The sequence below is a fragment of the Mastomys coucha genome, unplaced genomic scaffold (genome assembly GCF_008632895.1).
Source record: "Mastomys coucha isolate ucsf_1 unplaced genomic scaffold, UCSF_Mcou_1 pScaffold1, whole genome shotgun sequence".
Taxonomy (NCBI): domain Eukaryota; kingdom Metazoa; phylum Chordata; class Mammalia; order Rodentia; family Muridae; genus Mastomys; species Mastomys coucha.
Genome location: NW_022196891.1, coordinates 68948300 through 68968047, shown reverse-complemented (window position 1 = coordinate 68968047; position 19748 = coordinate 68948300). Strand labels below are relative to the sequence as shown.

General features: G+C 42.2%; 1 protein-coding gene and 1 pseudogene across 1 annotated transcript in view; one reads left to right on the top strand and one right to left on the bottom strand.

Moving 5' to 3' along the window:
- The window catches only part of Cd48 (CD48 molecule), a 20072-nt gene extending 7200 nt beyond the window's left edge, over positions 1-12872 (bottom strand). Inside the window, exons 1-2 of the mRNA XM_031389658.1 lie at positions 12646-12872; positions 1373-1678 (exon numbers count right to left, since the gene is read on the bottom strand). Of these exons, the coding sequence (XP_031245518.1) occupies positions 1373-1678; positions 12646-12718 (379 nt within the window). The 5' untranslated portion in view covers positions 12719-12872. The remainder of the gene's footprint in view (positions 1-1372; positions 1679-12645) is intronic.
- LOC116096863 lies at positions 12872-14252 on the top strand (annotated as a pseudogene).
- Positions 14253-19748: the final 5496 nt, after the last annotated feature.

The following is a 19748-nucleotide window of genomic DNA, read 5'->3' as shown; positions in this document are numbered from 1 at the left end:
TTTGTAAAGTAACAAAGAGTTGGTTTCTTTCACTTCCCTCCAAAAACCCTTACCAAATATGGACAAAGAGATATTACTGCCTTACATCATGGTGCCACAGCCACTGAGTAACTGACCAGAGGGATCTTAAGGTGTTAAAAGGACATGAAATAACAATACAGATTTGTGGGGTATTTAGCGATAGTTCAGTATGCATCAAGAAAGCTAAGATTTGCCTTCTCAAATATTTACCACTCCTATGGGTTGGGAATCTTTGAAGTGTTCTTTTCCAGCTATTTTGCAATACTGTTCTATGGAGCCCCAGAGATAACCCCTTCTATTTAACTGTATGTTGGCATTCTTTATCCAACTGCTCTCTAGTGACTATGAAACCAATCTTCCACGAATGAGAGAGAGAAATCACAGAAGTGTTTGCCATTCTGTACATACTTATTTCATTGAGTCAGAGCTTTAAACCTAGGTCTCTCTGACTCCAAGGATAAGGCCCTAATCTTATTTCCATATAAACTGGTTAGGCTGGAGCCATAAGCGGAAATATTTGTCATACTCAATCTGATAGAACTGTCCTTGAGAACTGTCTCAACTTATCTTTTTAATATATTTTTTCTACAAGTTTGATGAAGTCCAAGTTCAAAGAAAATTAAAGTACATTCAAAACTAATTTAGGTTGCTTACAGGGTGGAATAAGGGAACTAGAGAAGAAATAATCCTTATTGCTTCCAGTCTGACATTGTTTCCTCCTGTTTGTAGCTCCTCAGGAGGGTCTCATGTTTGGTCATTAGTAGGCAGCACTTGTGGAAAGTGATTGACTTAAAAAGCATTCATCTCATCAATAGATTGACTCACTGATGGATTTATAATTGAATGGACTATTGGGAAATGGCAGAAACTGGAAGGAGGGTCCTAACTGGGAAAGTGTTAGAGGAACATGTCTTTGAAAGGCATGTCTTGTCCTTGTCCCTTCATCCTAATACCTCCTTCCAAGCCTGAGCAGCTCTGGTCCATTACTTGCCTCTGCCATGATGCTAGGACTCCCACAGTCTCTTAGCAATGAAGCCAATTGCTGTTCAACCCTTGAAGCTATTAACCTTCCCTTGTCTGAATCCTTTCCTGAGGGAATTTTGTCATAGTAACAAAAACCTAACACAATTTCTCTTTAAATCTTAGACTCACTTCAGAAGAGATTTTAAGTGGGCGGCAGTTATCAGCTGTGATATCTGGTGGGTCAGGCTTACTCTCAACTAGACGTGTCTCCTGGAGAAATGAATTAAGTCCTAGTGTTCTCTTCGCCCTCTCTCAGCCAGCACCCCTGACTCCCAGTAGACCAGCAGGGTCCCTGAATGGGCATTTGTCCCTTGACTCCCAAACTCACCAAATACTTTCAGGATTATCTTCCACTCTTCCTCAGTTTCATGCAACACTCTCAGGTAGTAGATACCTTGGTCCTCTTTCCGGACATTATAGATATAAAGCTCACCATTTGTTTCTTCAACATCGACCCTGTTCTTAAATACAGAATCGAAGATAATTTTCCTTCTAGGAGTAAGGTAGTATTCTAAAATCTTCTGATTGGTAGTATGAAGCCAGGTGAGACGATTGTATGGTCTAAGTATTTCCTTATGGATGCTCAGGGTTACATTGCTGCCAATTGTGGCATTGACTTCCGGTACTGAATGATCTGCCAAGGAAAGTCAGAGTGAGATCCATCTTGGAGAAAGCAGTGCTGTCCAGTGGCCCAGCTTTCCCTTGAGCTGGTAGAAGAGGAAGGAGTTAGAGCCTAAGGAACAGGGTGAGGCAGGACAGGGTGGGACAGAACTTATCAATTATAATCCCAAATTTCTGCTGTTATACAAAAAAACAAAGGGCACTAAACTGATCCTGATGCTATCTCATTCATAGCCTCTCAGGCTTTCTCCCTTCCCCTCTCTCTGTCTCTGTCTCTGTCTTTCTCCCTCTCTCCCTCTCTCCCTCTCTCTCTCTCTCTCTCTCTCTCTCTCTCTCTCTCTCTCTCTCTCTTTCTCTCTCTCTACCTTTCTCTGTCTCTTTCTCTCTCCCCCTCCCACATATACACACATAGACACACACACACACACACATACACAGAATTTGAAATAAATTCGTCCTAAGTCTCCCTCTATGGGCCTGTTTCCTATTTGTCTAGTTGTATTCAATGAGCACATTAGTCATAGGCATCGTTATTACATAATTATAATCTAACATTTAATACACAAATGTGAGCTGAGCATAAAAACAAATAACCCTGGACTGGGGTGGTGGTGGTGTGTTGCTTAGTTGGTAAGAGGGCTTGCCCATAATCCTAGCCTGCAGGAGATACAGGCAATATCTCAGGTGTCACAAGTTCAAGGTCATTTTGTCAACATAGTAAGCTTGAGGCCAGGCTGGGCTACATGAGGTCCTGTCTCAAAACCATTAGCTGTATAATATCTTGTTACCATAGTAAAGACAAGGACTAAGCCACTATTTGGAGTATAGAATAGGGAATGGAGGAAAGCTGGGGAAATCTCTTTGGAGCCATAGCCACTAATGTGAATTAGAGGATGTTTAAAACTTAATACTTGTTGAGAATCATGTGTCAGGTACTATATGAGAAGGTGGAAATATGTTAGTGTGTTAATCATAAGAGGCCCTTGAGCTAATGCCTAAGAAGTAAATATTCCTGCCAGGGAAGCAGATAGGCTGACTGAAGACCTTCACGTCTCCTTCTGCTCCTACAGTTCGAATCCCCCAGGTTCATCTCCAGATCTGCAGCAGAACACCTGTTGCAGACTCCCTCCTCCCTACCCGCCATGGATCACACAGCTATTCCCATCCAGGCTTCCTTACCGCGACCCATTGCTTTGTCCCAGACTCCAACTCTAGCAGGCACTCCCTGAGAACACACAGGCCACTCTGACCAGGGAAGCAAGTGGACTAACTGCAGATCTTCACTCTCCCTCCACTCCTCCTACAAGTCCAACCTCCCAGTCTCACCCCCCCCTCTCTGTGGCAGACCTTCTGCTGTGGCCTTTCCTCATAGCCTGCACCCGTTTTCAGGGGACTAAGTAAATCCTTGTGGATTTACCTTAGTTTCCTCATTCTGTGGACAACCCCTCCCCTAGTCTTGCCAGCCTATACCCTATCCTAAGCGTCAGCTCCCAATACCCATAAAACCCTTTTGCTTGGCATCTCCAGTGGCCACACCTATCAGGGTACCAGAAGAATTTCCTTCCAGGCAACACACAGCTACCACATGCTCCTAAAATACAGAGATGAAAAAGAAACCAAGCAACAGGACACCTGCCCAACAAAGACCCACATCAGCACCTAGAGCTTCAATCTTCCAAATCTCAGGTGCCTAGACGCCATTGTAAAAACACAACCAGTAATAGCCAAGACAATATGGCTCCACTAGAGCCCAGCAACCCTATGACAGCTGATCCTGAATATTGCAACCTATCTGAGGCACAAGAAAAAGATCAAAACAGCATTTATGAATGTAATGGAGTTCCTTAAAGAGGAAATGAATATATCTCTTTGTAAACACCAACAAACAGTGGAAGGAAATTAATGAAAGTGGAAGACCTGAAAGTGGACCTGAAAGTGGAAAAAAATCAAACCAATCTGTAGGAAGTCAGGAAACAAAAACTTTAGGAGCTCGAATAGGAGGCTCAGTGGCAAGCTTCACCAGTCAGAATATAAGAGACAGAAGAGAGGATCTCAGGCATCAAAGACACGATAGATTAAGTGGATGCATCATTCAAAGAAAATGTTAAAACTAAAAAACTCCTGGCACAAAACATTCAGGAAACCTGGAATACTTTGAAAAGAGCATATCTATGAATAATAGAAGTAGAGGTAGGAGAAGAAACATAGGTCAAAGGCATAGAAAATTTCATTTTCAATGAAATTATAGAAGAAAATTTCCCTAACCTAAAGAAGGAGATGTCATCAAAGTATAAGAAGTTTATAGAACTCCAAATAGACTGGACCAGAAAAGAAAGACTTCCTTGCCGCATAATAATCAAAACATTAAGTGTTCAGAATAAACAAATATTAAATGTGGTAAAGCAATGTTAAAAGCCTCAAGGAGCTAAAAAGAACAAGTAATTTATAAAAGCAGACATATTATAATTATATTGGCTACTCAGTGGAGACTCTAAAAGCCAGAGATATCTGAACAGAGGTGCTTCAAGACTCCAAGAGACCACAAATTCTACCCCTGACTAGTATAACCAGAAACACTTTCAATTACCATACACGGAGAAAATAAGATATTCTATGAGAAAGACCAAAGTTAATCAGTATCTGTCTAAAACTCTAGCCTTCTGGAAGATGCTAGAAAGAAAATGCCAACCTAAAGAGGATAACTACATCCAAGAAAATACAGGGAATAAATGATCCCAGACACACAAAGTCCAAAGGAAAAAAATAAAAAACACAGCACCGCCACCACCACCACCAACAACAACAAAATAATAGGCGTCAACAAGTCCTATTCATTGATATCTCCCAGTATCAATGGTCTCAATTACCCAATAAAAGACATAGATTAATAGAATGGGAGCAAAACAGAATCCATCCTTCTGCCGCATCTAAGAAATACACCTCAACATCAGGGATAGACATCACCTCAGCGTAAAAGGATGGGAAAATATATTCCAAGCAAATGGACCTAAGAAGCAAGCTGGTGTAGCCATTTTGATATCTTGTACAAACACAAGTACACCCACATTTGTAGGCTTCCGTACCAAACTCTCACAACGGACAGGTCATCCAGACAAAAACTTAACAACAACAACAGCAGCAATAACAAAAACGCTGGAGTTAAATTAAGAGACATTACAAACTAAATGGACCCAACAGATGTTTACAGAACATTTCAATCAAACACAAAAAGAATGCACCTTCTTCTCTGCACCTCATGGGACTTTCTCCAAATTGATCATATACTCAGACACAAAGCAATACAAGATACAAAAGATACAAGAAAACTGAAATAACTCCCTGTATCCTATCTGACCACCATGGATTAAAGCTAGTTATCAACAACAGAAAGCCTACAAATTCATGGAAACTGAACAACTCTCTACTGGATGAAAAATAGACCAAGACAGAATTAAGAAATAAATGAAAGCCTTTCTAGAATTGAGTGAAAATGAGTTCACAGCACGCCCAAACTTCTGGAACACAGTTAAAGCAATGCTAAGAGTCAAGTTTATAGCACTAAATGTCTGTAAGAAAAACATGGAGCAATCTCATTCTGTAACTTAACTTCAGAAGTAATCATACCCAAGAGGAGTAGAAGACAAGAAAGAAACTCAGGGGTAAAATCAATAAAATAGAAACAAAAAGAAAATAACAAATCAATGAAACAAAGAGTTCGTACTTTGAGAAAATTGACATTTTTTTATCCAAATTAACTAAAAAGCAGAGGGTGAATGTCCAAATTAACAAAACCAGAAACAAAAAGGGAGAGAAATAGCAAGAACATACTTTAAAAACCTATACTTCGCCAAATTGGAAAATCTAAAAGAAATGAACAATTTTTTTATACATTACCTTTAACAAAGTTAAATCAAGATAAGATACGCAATTTAAACAAACCTAGTGAAATAGAAGCAGTCTTGGGGATTAAAAAAAAATCTCCCAAAAAAAAAATGGTCATGGCCGTATGGCTGCAGCTCAGAATTTTACCAGATTTTCAAAAGGGAGTTAATGCCAATACTCCTTAAATTATTCCAAAAAAATAAAAACAGAAGGAACATTGTCCAATTCATTTTTGTGAGGCCACAAATATCCTGATACTTAAACCATAGACCCAACAAAGAAGGAGAATTACAGGTCAGTTTCCCTTATGAATATACATGTAAAAAACTCAAAAAAAAAAAAAACTTAGAAACTGAATCCAAGACACATCAAAGACCACCATGATAAAGTAGACTTCAGGCCAGAGATGCAGGGATGGTTCAACATACACATATCAATCTAAAGCCCCTTAACAAAATCCAAAGTCCATCCTAATAAAGGAGAGATTCGAGCTACAAGAGACATACCTAAACATAAGTAAAGGCAGTTTATAGCAAGCCAACATCAAAATAAATGTAGATAAATTCAAAGCATTTCCACTAAAATGAGAAACGAAACAAGGTTGTCTACTCTCTCCACACCTATTCAATATAGTACTTGAAGTCTTGGCTAGAGCAATAAGACAACTGAAAGAGACCAATGGGACACAAATTAGAATGGAAGAAGCCAAAGTATCTTTATTTGCAGATGATATGACTATATATATATATATATATATATATATATATATATATATATATATATATATGATCCTAAAAATTCTACTAGGAACTCCAATATCTGATAAATACTTTTAAGCAAAGTAGCTGGATACAAAATTAAGTCAGTAGCCCTCCTACGTACGAATGGCAGACAGACAGGAAATAAATAAGGGAAACAACACCCGTCACAAAGCCTCAAATAATTTAATGTGTTAACACTAATCAAGCAAGTGAAATACCTGGATGATAAAAACTTCAAGTCATTGAAGAAATTGATGAAGGTATCAGAAGACAGATCCCAAACATAAAAGGATCTATGACTCCAGAGCTTTCAAAATTCATTCAAGCCCCCGTTTCAGAATTCCTTCATCCTTCCAGTCCATCTATCCTACTCCACAATTTGTGGAGAACTTACCTGTTGTCACAAAGCAGCCCTCCCCCCTTCCCCCCCCTCCCCCAAAAAGGCAGTGCTACTGATGACATAAGATGATGGCCCCGGGCCCAAGCCAGACAAACAGAACTCTTACCAGGTAAACTGAAACCTAAACTCAGCCAGGCCTCAGACACCTTGTGATCTTGGGTCCCTATTTGTCAGGAAAGCCACTATTGCCCTTCTCTGAGCCTAATCCAAGCAAAGCGTACCTAGTTCCCAATGAGCTCAAACAGCCTATGTCCCCTAAACACTTCTATCCTGTCATATAATATCTGCTTGCTGTCCTGCCAAGCCATTGCCCTTTACTCTCTGAGACAGTTTTGTTCCACAATAAACTTTTCATTCCCATGGAGTAGTCCCGTTTGGTGGTTTCACTGGACTTGCTTACACTGCCTGCTTTGTCCTTTGATTGATGCAGGCCGACCAGACACTTGTTTCCAAGTTGCTTCTGATTGGTCCAGTCTATATTTAACCATCCTTTCACACAGAATCTTTTCAGTCTAAACAACACTGTACAACCACAAGCCCTCATTCCCCTGGGTTTTGGAAGCAGCAATGCAAGCAAGTGCCCTGGCCTTTTTACAATACACAGCCCAAGGGATCATTCTCACTGGGACTTTTTTTTTTTTTTTTAATGTTTTCAGATAAAGCGAAATGTGTCCTAGGATGACCTCAAACTCACTATGTAGTCAAAGATGACCTTAAGTGACAGAGTCTCTTGCCTTGGCTTCCCAAATGCTGGAATAATATCCATGTGCCATCGTATCCAGAATGTAAGTCTTTGGATATACATCCCACATTTATTCCCATTCTTATTTCCATGTGAATTTAATATGTGGCTCAGGTCAGTGATTTTTACTGTTTTAGTATTTAGAGACAAATGTTACCTTTTTTTTTTCCAGTAGAAGAGAGATCTGTTCTGTGATTCTAAGAATCTAAAGCTCTAAGTAATGCCAGTCTCTGGCCACCAGACTCCAGGAGCATTTCCTCATTGGAGATAAGTATCTCAGGCATTGGGGACAAAAGTTCCCCACCCAATCCATGCAGAATTTCTCACACGGCCTCTCTGACAAGCCTGGCGGGCATCTGAAGATGGGATTGCTCATGATTTGATGACAAAGTAACTATGCCTTAGACCCTTCCCATGTGGGAGAGTGTACAGAAAGAGTTGTGAAGAGGATGTCGAACCTTCCTCCTCAACTGTCTGCACGGAACAATTCTAAAAACCTGGCCTAGTCACTGGGCAAGTCTGCTTGCAAAATAAGGAAGTGGTTTGCCGGTGGTTAACGGTCTTGATGCATCCGTGCTTAATGGCTATGGATATTTGTTATTTCTGAGAAGGTAGATGAGACAGGAGTAAAGTGAATGACTGTTGGTTTCAATGTCATAAAACAAAGCAGTGTGTCTAGATACTCAAGACAAAGTAACAGTACCTACCTGTAGCTAATGATAGGAATAGAAATGATCCTGCCTCTGTGTACCCGTGTTACTTGAGTGTTATAAGAGTATAGTTCTATTTGCTGTGATAACATAAAATTGTATCCCAGCACTTGAAAGGTTGACTCAATAGAAGAATTATGAGTTCAAGACCAGGCTGTGCTGCATAGTGAGCCCCTTAAAGCACATGCACCCGTGCCTGTGCACACACACACACACACACACACACACACACACACACACCATTGCCCAGTGGGCATAATCTCATATGAAGGAATTACTCAGGAAAGAGAAAAATGTTCTGAAGAAGAAATTCTGATTACTAAAACCAAAAATCTTGTATTTTTAATAAAATTCTTTAAGAAAAACCTGGAGCTGAGTCTTAAAGGCATTGGTGTGGTGTCACCCGAAGCTCTCTGATGAGACCATGTACTTGCCAAGCCTATGTAAACCCACGTAGGACCTAAACTGGCAATAGATATTAAGACCCTGAATGTAAGTCTTGGTGACAATACACAGCATGGTCTGAGGTTAGTGGGCCGTTTGACGTAGATTCTGAAGAATGTAGGGAAGGAGAACCAGAGGGATCACAAAGCATGTGAAAGGACAGAGAGGGTGAAGAGAAGGGTTCGTTTTGTTTGCTTGACTTAGGGACTGAAATGACTTAAATTCTTGTATAAGTCAAGATTCTCTAGAACAGAACTGGCAGGATATTATTAGATAGATTTATCAGAGTGGCTCACAGGCTGTGGCCCAGCTAATCCAACAATGGCTGTCTTCTAATAGAGTCCAAGAATCCAGTATGAGGGTGAATGTCTCTGGTCTTCAGTAGACATCAAAAATCCTGAAAAAGTAAGCTCTAGCCCAGGGAAGGAATGGACTTGCCAGAAAGAATGAGGGCTAGCAAAGAAAAAGCAAAATCTTCCTCCTTCCTTGTCCTTTATAGAGGCTGCCAAGAGAAGGTGTGGCCAGATTTAGGACGGTCCTTCTTAACTCTAAAGATCTAATTAGATAATAGTAGCATTCAGCATTCAAAGACAACAGAGACAAGATTCATTTAAATGCAATGAGCACAGACTGGGTAAGGGCAAGAGGGGACTGCAAGATGTCATGTGATCTTTGTGCTCAAAATTTCAGCCCTCTCATTTGCCACAGCAGCTACAGAGAAGTTTCACATTTTAAAAAAAAAAAAGGGGGGGTGGTGGTGAAATAAATGTAACTATTTTAGAAAATTTAACCCAATGGCAGTATTCAAAATCAGCTAGGTACAGAGAAAGGTCCAAAAAGAGCAGCTAGGATTGGTGCATGCTAGTGCTGGTTTCTACCGGAAAGTGGCTGTTTGGTACAGGATGAGAGACAATGGATGTGGATCGAGTTACACACATCTGGTTGTGTGAGACAAAGAGCAGAAAGGAACTGGGGATAACTATTAAAACTCTGACTTGAGAAACTGAACAAATGGATGTGCTATTAATTGTGGCAGACAACAATGAAAGAACAGAAAAGTTAGGGAGGAGAGAGACTATGGGACATGGGCTTTTGTTTTTGTTCTGCTTTTTATTTAAGACAGGGTCTTCTTATTATCTGGCTGTCTTAGAACTTGTCATATGGCCCAACCTGGCCTTGAACTCACAGATATCCACCTGAGTGGGAGGATTAATGGCATGCACCTCTATGCTTGGCTATGAGAATTTCTTTTTACCCCTCCCATCAGTATTATCTACTGGGGTTTCTGCTCTCTTTCCTTTGAGGCCAGCTATGGTGGTCCAAGTTAGTAATTCCAGCAGTTGGGAAGCAGAGGCAGCAAGATCAGGAGTTCAAGATTGTTTTTGGCTACACAGGGAATGTGAGGTCAGCCTGAATTACAAAAGACCTTGTCTCAAAAAAACAGTAACAATGATGCCCCCTCCTCTGGAAGCTGGATGAGGCTTCATGGCTGCCTTGGTGAACAGAATGCTGAAGTTCAACTTGCAAAGCTAGGTGAGAACTAACAGGCAGTATTGGCTGGTCCATCTTAAGTGACTATCAGATGCATTACAGTCCAGACACTGGGCCATCAGATCAAAATGCCGGATCAAAATGCCTGCAGATGACTCTGGGCTCCACCATGATCTCTCTGAAAGTAGCTGAGAAGTCATGAATAGTGTTTAACAAAAACCACCTCCAACTCATGAGTGAGATTAGCTGTAGCTATTATTTTCACTACTAGTTTTGTGGGCACTCGTTAAACAGAAATAAAAAGTCAAAACGAAAAAACCCCAGTGAGTCAAAGTTTAAATTCGTGTCTGGAAAGTCTAGAGTAGATGCTTTAAAAAAGAAGAAGAAGAAGAACAGAAATTCAGATCTGGGGCTGAGGCAAGAGGTTGGGGCCTGAGAGTCCATATATGCATATCCCTACTCCCATCTGCCTTGTGCTTCCTGTGTCCCCAGTACTTCTTGACATTTAAAGTGTCATTGCATCTGACTAGAAGTTCCTCAGAGGAAAGTAAGACATCATGCCCATTTTTGAGTGGAGGAAAGGAGTCATAAAAATGCCCTACAGGCTGGGCATGCTGGCACACCTCTTTCGTCCCAGCGCTCAGCAGGCAGAGGCCGTTCGATCTCTGTGAGTTCGAGGCCACCCTAGCCTACAAAGAGAATCCAGGACAGCCAGGGCTACACAGAGAAACCCTATTTCAAACAAAACAAAACAAAATACCCTACAGGATGGAGTCCTGATAAAAAACAATTCTTCTTATACCCCAGTATGATGTCATTTCCAGGGCCTCTTTCTAGAAGGAAGAGGAAGGAGGAGAGAACAGGAGGTGTCCATTAGATATGATGGACCCGGAGAACGTGCCCGAGTGAAATGGACTCTGAGGACAGGCTGGTGGAGAAAAAACAACCTGGGAAGACACACCAGCAAGTATCTGGAGCGAGTAGCCGGGGAAGTTGACAGTCTAACATACAGATAGTTAGACTAGGGGTAATTCCCCCCACACCCCCATATTGCACTAGAGCTGATTAACTAAATCCATAGGACTCTGACTATTAGGGGGCTAGCAGGGTTGTATTAGTATTAATAAAGTTTATCAAAAAACATTTCATTTATCAAGAATGCTTCTGAAACTTTACCCTGAAGGCAAACATTACAAAGAGAATGTCTAGTCAAATGCTCATGAAGTTATTTATGGGTGTGTAGACCAAAAGGAAGATTTTGAAATTTTTCATTTAACGGTTACTTGCTGAGTGAGCGCTGTGCTCCGAGCACTGTTAAGAAAACAGGAGACTGTCTCCAAGAGCTAGAAACAAGCAAGTCCTGAGCTGCAATCAATGACCCAAGGTTTCTGGGAGGAAGAGGCATGAAAACAGAAGCAGGATGAGCTCAGGGTGAGGCAGGATGAGCTGTGGTGAGGCAGGATGAGCTCAGGAGGCACAGAATTCTAGACAGAAAGGGCCCAGAGTTAAGAAGGACACTTCTTTCTAGGCAAACAACCAAATTCAGATCTGCCCACTTGGTCTTAATGGTTAACCCATACTTCTGATCAGCTCCGATGTCAACAGCTCTAATATTGTCCTATGAGCTGGATCAGTCCACGGTGGTCAGTAGAGTTACAAAGGGGCCCTGCGGACAGTGTATCCCTGGACTTGCAGCCAGTCTGCACCAGAATGGCCAGGCAGAGAAGCCTGGCTTAAGTGATCGTCAGTTCTCCTCCACACAGGGCTAGCTCGTCTCCCTAACACTTGCACGCACACCCTCACTTGTCTTACAACGCCCTCCACTCAAGTCTTTCATTTGTGTTACTCATTCTCACCCCCATGCCGAAAGTAAAGCCCCTTACACGAAAAGTGCTTCTCCAGAGGACTAGCCTAACTCCTTCTCAGCTGGCCTGGGATAAAGGTGACTAATTAGGCAGATGTAGTGCGAAACCGCCCAGGCCCCCCGAGGAGCCAAGGAGCCGGACCTTAGCTCAATGAAAATCAGTTATTTTATACTCCATTTTTAGGGAGACACCCTGGCTTCTTCTCAGACCCTCATTCACAGACTTCTGACGGAGCAGGCCATTGCAATTTGGTTCTGTCTCCGATACAGTCAAGTACCTTTTATTTTCTCTCAGGGCAGGACTCCTTACATAAAGCAAGTTTCCAACCCTGAAGAGAACACATTGCTTCCAATCATAAAACATGGCAAGTAAAAAAAAATGAAGCTCCTTTTAGCAGGGAGCTTCCTCATACTAAAAATTTGTTCACAGAACTCCAAGACGCGTACTACAAGGGCTCTACTTCCCCATCTCCCCAGGTCCCCGATTCTCTTGTCCCCTTGGGAAAAGAGATGGGTCCTGGTTTTCCAGAGCTAAGGAATAGTTCCCGCTCTTCCACAGCCCCACTGCGAGCTTGACAGCACCCAGCCCAAGAGCATACCCACTTCCAGGGTTGAACTATATCCCACCTCCCCTTTCCCAACTGGCCATGCCTTCAGGGCACAGCCAGACACTTGGTGGAAACTACCTTGAAATCCAGTTACCACAAACAGCAATAGCGATTGCAGGACCAGACACCATCTCCGTTTTCTGGCGCACATAGTACGTTTGAGAAGCTTCCCCAGAACACTGAAGACAACTGTTAAGAGAAGGCAGGGCGCCTTCCCTTCAACTAGGAACAAAAACCCAAAGCAGGAAGTCGAATGTTTGCCTTTCTCTCTCTCCCTCTCTCTCTCTCTCTCTTTTTTTCATGAATTACCATAACAACAGGAAGGAGGCGCCACCATGACGTAGAAAGAAGTTTAAAATTCTCCTACCCACTAGAGATCAACAAGAAAAATAACTTGGCTTTAAAGAATGGATTTTTCGCCGATGCACTCTGGGCATTGAAGCCGAGCCTGTTGTCGCCTGTGGGGAGGGAGGAGAGGCCACCCCACCGGGCAGAGACCGCCAGAATTGCTCGCCCCGCTGGAGAGGAGGGAAAGGAGTCTCCAGCCTTGCTCGCCGCCAGGGAGAGGAGGGAGAGGAGGGAGAGGAGTCTCCAGCAAGGCCCTCCCAACCAGTTCGCCTGGCCCTCTGCCCCATTCCCCACTCAGCTTGCTTCTGCAAAGAGGTACTATCAAAGGGACTATGTATTCATTGGATTTTGTGTTGAAACAGTAAAGATGTTAATGTAAACTTTGAAAAAGCCAAAGTTACCTTCAGCTATCTTAGAGGAGGCGATAATTTTGAACGTAAATGAAATTGCTCTTTTTCACTGTATTGATCCAAATGATTCCAAGCATAAAAGAACGGACAGATTGTACTGGCTGGTTTTGTGTGTCAACTTGACACAAGCTGAACTTTCCGCAGAGAAAGGAGCCTCCCCTGAGGAAATGAGATATCCAGCTGTAAGGCATTTTCTCAATTAGTGATCAAGGGTAGGAGGGTCCATTGTGGGTGGTGCCATCCCTGGGCCGGTAGTACTGGGTTCTTTCTATAAGCAAGCTAAGCAAGCCAGGGGAAGCAATCCAGTAAGCAGCTCCCCTCCATGGCCTCTGCATCAGCTCCAGGTTCCTGCCCTGCTTGAGTCCTGACTTCCTTTCGTGATGAACAACAATTTGGAAGTATAAGCTGAATAAACTCTCTCCTCCCCAACTTGCTTCTTGGTCATGATGTTTTGTGCAGGAATAGGAACCCTGGCTAAGACACAGATTAACTTTATGTTGTTTGAGAAAAGGAGAATCCGGCCACCTGTGGCCTAGGCTTACAAAGGAAAGGGCCAAGCCTGATTGGCTTAGTGTAGACTTCAAAAATAAGAAAGACTGGGAGGATGGCTCAGATGAAGCTGTGTCTAATTTTGGCCATTTCTCTGAGATGATGGATCACATGGGTGGTGATGAGAATGTAGATTTACCAGAAGTAAATGGAGCAGATGACCATTCACAAGACAGTGATGATAGAAAAAATAAAATAAAAAAGCCAGATCTGGAGTAAGGAATGTTGTCATGGCCTGGATTTTGAGAAAGAAAAATAACTTCTGCAAGATTTCATAATTGAGAAAAATCCCTGAAGTTGATAGCTCTAAAGGCAGACATGGTGTGTTTACCTGCTTTAATCCACTTTTCACACTTATTCTTTTAAAGACTTCACCAAGGGCTGATTATGTACCATTGTATGGGGTAATTTAAGTCAGCAAAGGCAATATCCTTATTTGTGAACATTTGCCAGGATTCCATGAAGCAGTTGAGATCCTAGGCAACTGCTACAGCAGCTCTGAGGGATAATGGAACTTCATCTAAGTCTTCTTTCATCATAACAGTTACTTACACATTAGGAAAGTGCTCAGCTTAGGGGAAAGACAGAGATTTTAGATCCTAGATCACCGGCTTGAAGGAAACAAATGACTAATATCTTAAACCGATACCCTGCCATTCTTCCAGGATACCTTTCAGGGTTATTCCCACTGAAGTTTATTTTTTCATAAGCAGTGTACTTTGCATCATTGTGTGTGATCATTTGTCAGTGTTCAGGTGTATTTTAGCTAAAACGAGTGGATGCCCTAACTTAGATGGTTTTTTTGAAGCCTAAACCTTTGGTATTGTTTGGCCCATAAGCTTTTATATCTCTTAGCATGGAGAACAAAGAAAGTTGTACATTGCTGCTTGAGAGTATATACAGATTTGTATTTACACTGTCAGTATGGCAAAGGAGTGGAAAATGTTAAAACACTATTGGATTGTTTTATTTCCTGTTTTGATTTCAGCTTATTCCACGGGCAGGAAAACCTCAATGTATATTCATGACAGTGAGGATTTTTTTGTCAATATTTATTTATTTAATGAATACAAGTACACTGTAGCTGTCTTCAGATACACCCGAAGAGGACATCACAGATCCCATTACAGATGGTTGTGAGCCACCATGTGGTTTCTGGGAATTGAACTCAGGACCTCTGGAAGAACAGTCAGTGCTCTTAACCACTGAGCCATCACTCCAGTCCCTGAGGATTTTTTTTTTTAATGTCTACATTCTTTCTAATAAACTGTTGGAAGATAAGAAAGAAGGAAAGGAAGGAAGAAAGAAAGAAAGAAGGAAGGAAGGATTGTTCACCCTTGTGGTCTCAGGCATTTTGAGCCCATTCCTCATTCTAATTCATTGAGTCTAAGTAACCTTTTTTTTTTTTTTAACCTAGGACACTATGGGAGATTCATGAGGTGAGTCGTAGTCCTTGAGACTGTAATCATTCCAGGATTGAAGATATTTCTGATGATCAGAATGGATGTGACCAACCAGATGGTTTCTCTCCATAATGTGAACTCTCGCAACCATCACCCCATGGGCTCCACAGGAAGAAGTCAACTCACTACTTGACAATAGGGCATGATGTCCCATGGTCCTGACCACACCAGAGACCTGTGAGGTGGCTACGACAGGGATCATTACTTGCGCCTTATTGAAACTCAGAGTCAGGCTTTGCCTAAGTCATGTGTCAGCTATGGCGAACTCCCCAGGCATTCTCCACATGCAGAAAGATGTCAAGATTAGGAGTCTGACCAGAATCCTCTAGAAATCAGGTCTGGCCAGCCTCTGGCCCTTTTCTTATGTCTTTCTGCACTGTGCCTGCTGTTTTCTCTGCCCATCCTCCAGCACAGCAGAACTAGAAGAGAAGATATGACAGGAACAAATGAGCAAGGTTTTCAGGTGAATTTAGGCAGGACCATTTTAGATTACACATTAAAAAGGAACTGAGAAGAGGAGGGTTGGCGTGAAATGGGAGGACCAGCAGAATACCGAAATAAGCTTGGTTCAGCCCCAGAGTTTCTCAAAGCCACCTCCCCACCCATCTTATCAGAGTCTTCTGAGAAGCAGAAGAAAGAGGGCAGGGTTGTAAAGATAGGCGAAGAGTGGGTGTGGAGAACCAGCTGCACTTCTGAACTTACAACACAGTTCTCAAGCGGTAAACGTGTCTCCATAGTTAAGAACGCTTGTTCTTGCAGATCACCCAGGTTTGATTCCCAGTATCCATATGGTGGCTCAAAACCATGAGTAACTGTAGTTCTGGGGGATCTGACACCCTCTTCCTATCTCTGCCAAGAGTAGGCTTGTACATGGCTTACATACATACAGGCAGACTGTCTTAGTCAGGGTTTCTATTCCTGTACAAACATCATGACCAAGAAGCAAGTTGGGAGGAAAGGGTTTATTCAGCTTACACTTCCACATTGCTGTTCATCACCAAAGGAAGTCAGGCCTGGAACTCAAGCAGGTCAGGAAGCAGGAGCTGATGCAGAGGTCATAGAGGGATGTTCCTTGCTGGCTTGCTTCCCCTGGCTTGCTCAGCTTGCTTTCTTATAGAACCCAAGATTACCAGCCCAGGAATGGTTCCACCCACAAGGGGCCCTCTCCCCTTGATCACTAATTGAGAAAATGCCTTATAGTTGGATCTCATGGAGGCATTTCTTCAACTGAAACTCCTTTCTCTGTGATAATTCCAGCTTATGTCAAGTTGACACAAAACCAGTCAATACAATTGACCTCTTGTCAACTTGACACACAAACATATCACTATTAAGCCTCAACCCTTACTTTCTTATTCATCTCCAAGATCTAAACAACTTTAAAAGTCCCACAGTCTTTATATATTAAAAGTTTAATCCCTTTAAAATGTCCAATATCTTATAAAATTCAAAGTCTCTTAACTGTGGTCTCCACTAAAATACTTTCTTCCTTCAAGAGGGAAAAACATCAGGGAACAGTCACTATCAAAAGCAAAAATCAAACTCCAACAGTCCAACGTCTGGGATTCACTCACAATCTTCTGGATTCCTCCAAGGGCTTGAGTCACTTCTCCAGCCCTAGGTCACTTCTCCAGCTCTGCCCCTTGTAGCACACACCTGTCTTCTAGGCTCCAGATGTTTGTACTTCACTGCTGCTGTTCTTGGTGGTCATCTCATGATACTGCATCTCCAAAACACTGCTGTCTTCCTCTGTAACTAGGCTTTACCAATAGCCACTCAAAAGCTCTCTTCATGGTGCCAAGCTTCAACTCCTTTGCATGACCCCTTCAGTCCTGGGCCATCAATTGCAACTGAGGCTGCACCTTCACCAATGGCCTTCCTTAGCCTCTCACTGTCCTGAGCCTCAGCTGCTCTTCATGACCCCTTCATGCCTTCAAAATTAGTACCACCTAGGTGACTCTTACAAATTACCAAGTCCTGCTGCAGCACAAGGTACAATTTTGGCTATCTCTGGAACACAGCCTCTTTGTGCTCTCAGAAAACTCTTCCCAGAAGATGTCACCTCAGTGATGCTGGTCTCTTCTTAATCACAGCTAATTTCTTAGCTCCAGCTAACCAGCATCAATAGTCCCAGTAATGCAAAGGTTTCGCTTTAGTAGTTCTGGTATCTTGTTAATCACAACTGATTCTTCAGCCCCAGCTAACCAGAACCACAGAATCTTCACAATCAAAACAACATGGCCCCAATAAGAGTCTTTAATCTTCCCTCTGAAATTTCACAAGCCAGGCCTCCATCTTCTGCACTGTTCTCAACATGATCTTCCAGGCTCTTACAGAACATCCCACAGAGTTCTTAACAACCAATGGCTCTTCTAGGCTCAAAGTTCCAAAGTCCTTCCACAGTTCTCCCTAAAACATGGTCAGGTTGTCAAAGGAATACCCCACTATGCTGGTACCAATTTGTCTTAGTCAGGTTTCTATTTCTGTACAAAGATTATGACCATGAAGCAAGTTGGGAAGGAAAGGGTTTATTTAGCTTACACTTCCACATTGCTTTTCATCACCAAAGGAAGTCAGGACTGGAACTCAAGCAGGTCAGGAAGCAGGAGCTGATGCAGAGGTCATGGAGAGATGTTCCTTGCTGGCTTGCTTGCCCTGGCTTGCTCAGCTTGCTTTCTTATAGAACCCAAGATTACCAGCCCAGGGATGGTTCCACTCACAAGGGGCCCTCTCCCCTTGATCACTAATTGAGAAAATGCCTTACAGTTGGATCTCATAGAGGCATTTCTTCAACTGAAACTCCTTTCTCTGTGATAATTCCAGCTTATGTCAAGTTGACACAAAACTAGCCAGTACACAGATAAACAGTCATACGCATAAAAATAAATAAACCTAAATTTTTTTTTAAAAAAAAAAAATACAGTTCTCAACATGGGCAGGGTGGTGCACCCCTTTCATCCCAGCACTTGAGGTAGAGTCAGAAAGACAAAGGCAGAGAGGTAAAGGGACAGGTGGTTCTCTAAGATTGTGGGCAGCCTGATCTACAGAGCGAGTTCCAGGGGAGTCAGGGATACACAGAGAAACCCTGTCAGAAAGAAAGAAAGAGAGAGAGAGAGAGAGAGAGAGAGAGAGAGAGGAAGGGAAAGAAAGAAGGGAGGAAAGAAAGAGAGAAAAAAGAAATAAGCTAGAAAAGAAAAGAAGAAAGAAAAGAAAAATTAGAAATACAGTTCTCATCTCAAAGAAAATAAGAAATAGTTTATTCTTGAGTCAAATATGAGAGACCATAGCTCAGGAACACAGATTCATATAATCCTCAATAGCATGTGCAATGTAGAAACTTGTTTATAGAAGTTTTACAGTTACATATAAAAGAAATCCACGAATCAAGGCACTTTTGGGGTATATTGGTGGAAATAGGGTAATCCCTGCAATGCTCTCTGGTGACATTCTTAGCTTTTAGGTGATGAAATCTCTTGCTCTATTAATTTAATACATTGCAGAGAGTTACACATTGTAGTAACAAGGATATTTGGCCACAGAGATAAACAATGAATGGGTATTAAGGAAACTAAAAATAATTTGGCTTTAAAACAGCAACATTCCAACACTCCAAATTTCATTCAGTCAAGAATGGGACATCTTGAAGAGTGTTTACTGTAAGTGTGTCTCATGCCCTAGATTGATTCTCACGTTCCCTGAGAAGATCTGGAGGATTTGGCTAGCCTAAGAATCTAAGCTAGAATGGAAGAACATAGCTAATGAAGATTTGAAACCATCACCTTTGTCCTATGTATGGTTTGCAAGAGACCCCAATGGAGGTAGACAATGAAGTAGGATACTAATGAAGTAATAGGTTAGTTGGCATTTGTTGTCATTTGGCCCACTCGTTCCATCCACACATACCTGGACCATCATGTCCATGGACATATTCTACCATGCACAAGGAATCCAAGACTAGAAGTCTAGACCAAGTTCTAACTGGGTCCTGCCTGGGCTGCATTTTTTTTCTCTCTCTCTCTCTCTTGCCTTCTTGCTTTGCTCTCTGCCTGGAATGCCTTTGTCCACTTCTCTGCTCATCAACTAGATACCCTCAAGATTTGTCCCCTCTAGAGATTCAGAGTCACCTTCCCTGTGTCTCTTTCTTCTGGCTTCCCTGAACTCTTGTTTGTATCACTTAATAGAAATCTCAACTCTCAAGGGAACAGTGCAAGCTACATCCTGGCATTGTGAAAAGATTTCTAATTAAAATGATTACATGACTGTGGTAGCTTGAATACAAATGACCCACACAGACTCATGTGTGAGAATGCTTGGCCCATAGGGCTTGGTACTCTTAGGAGGACTGGCTTTGTTGGAGGAGGTGTGGCCTTGTTGGAGGAGGTGTGGCCTTGTTGGAGGAGGTGTGGCCTTG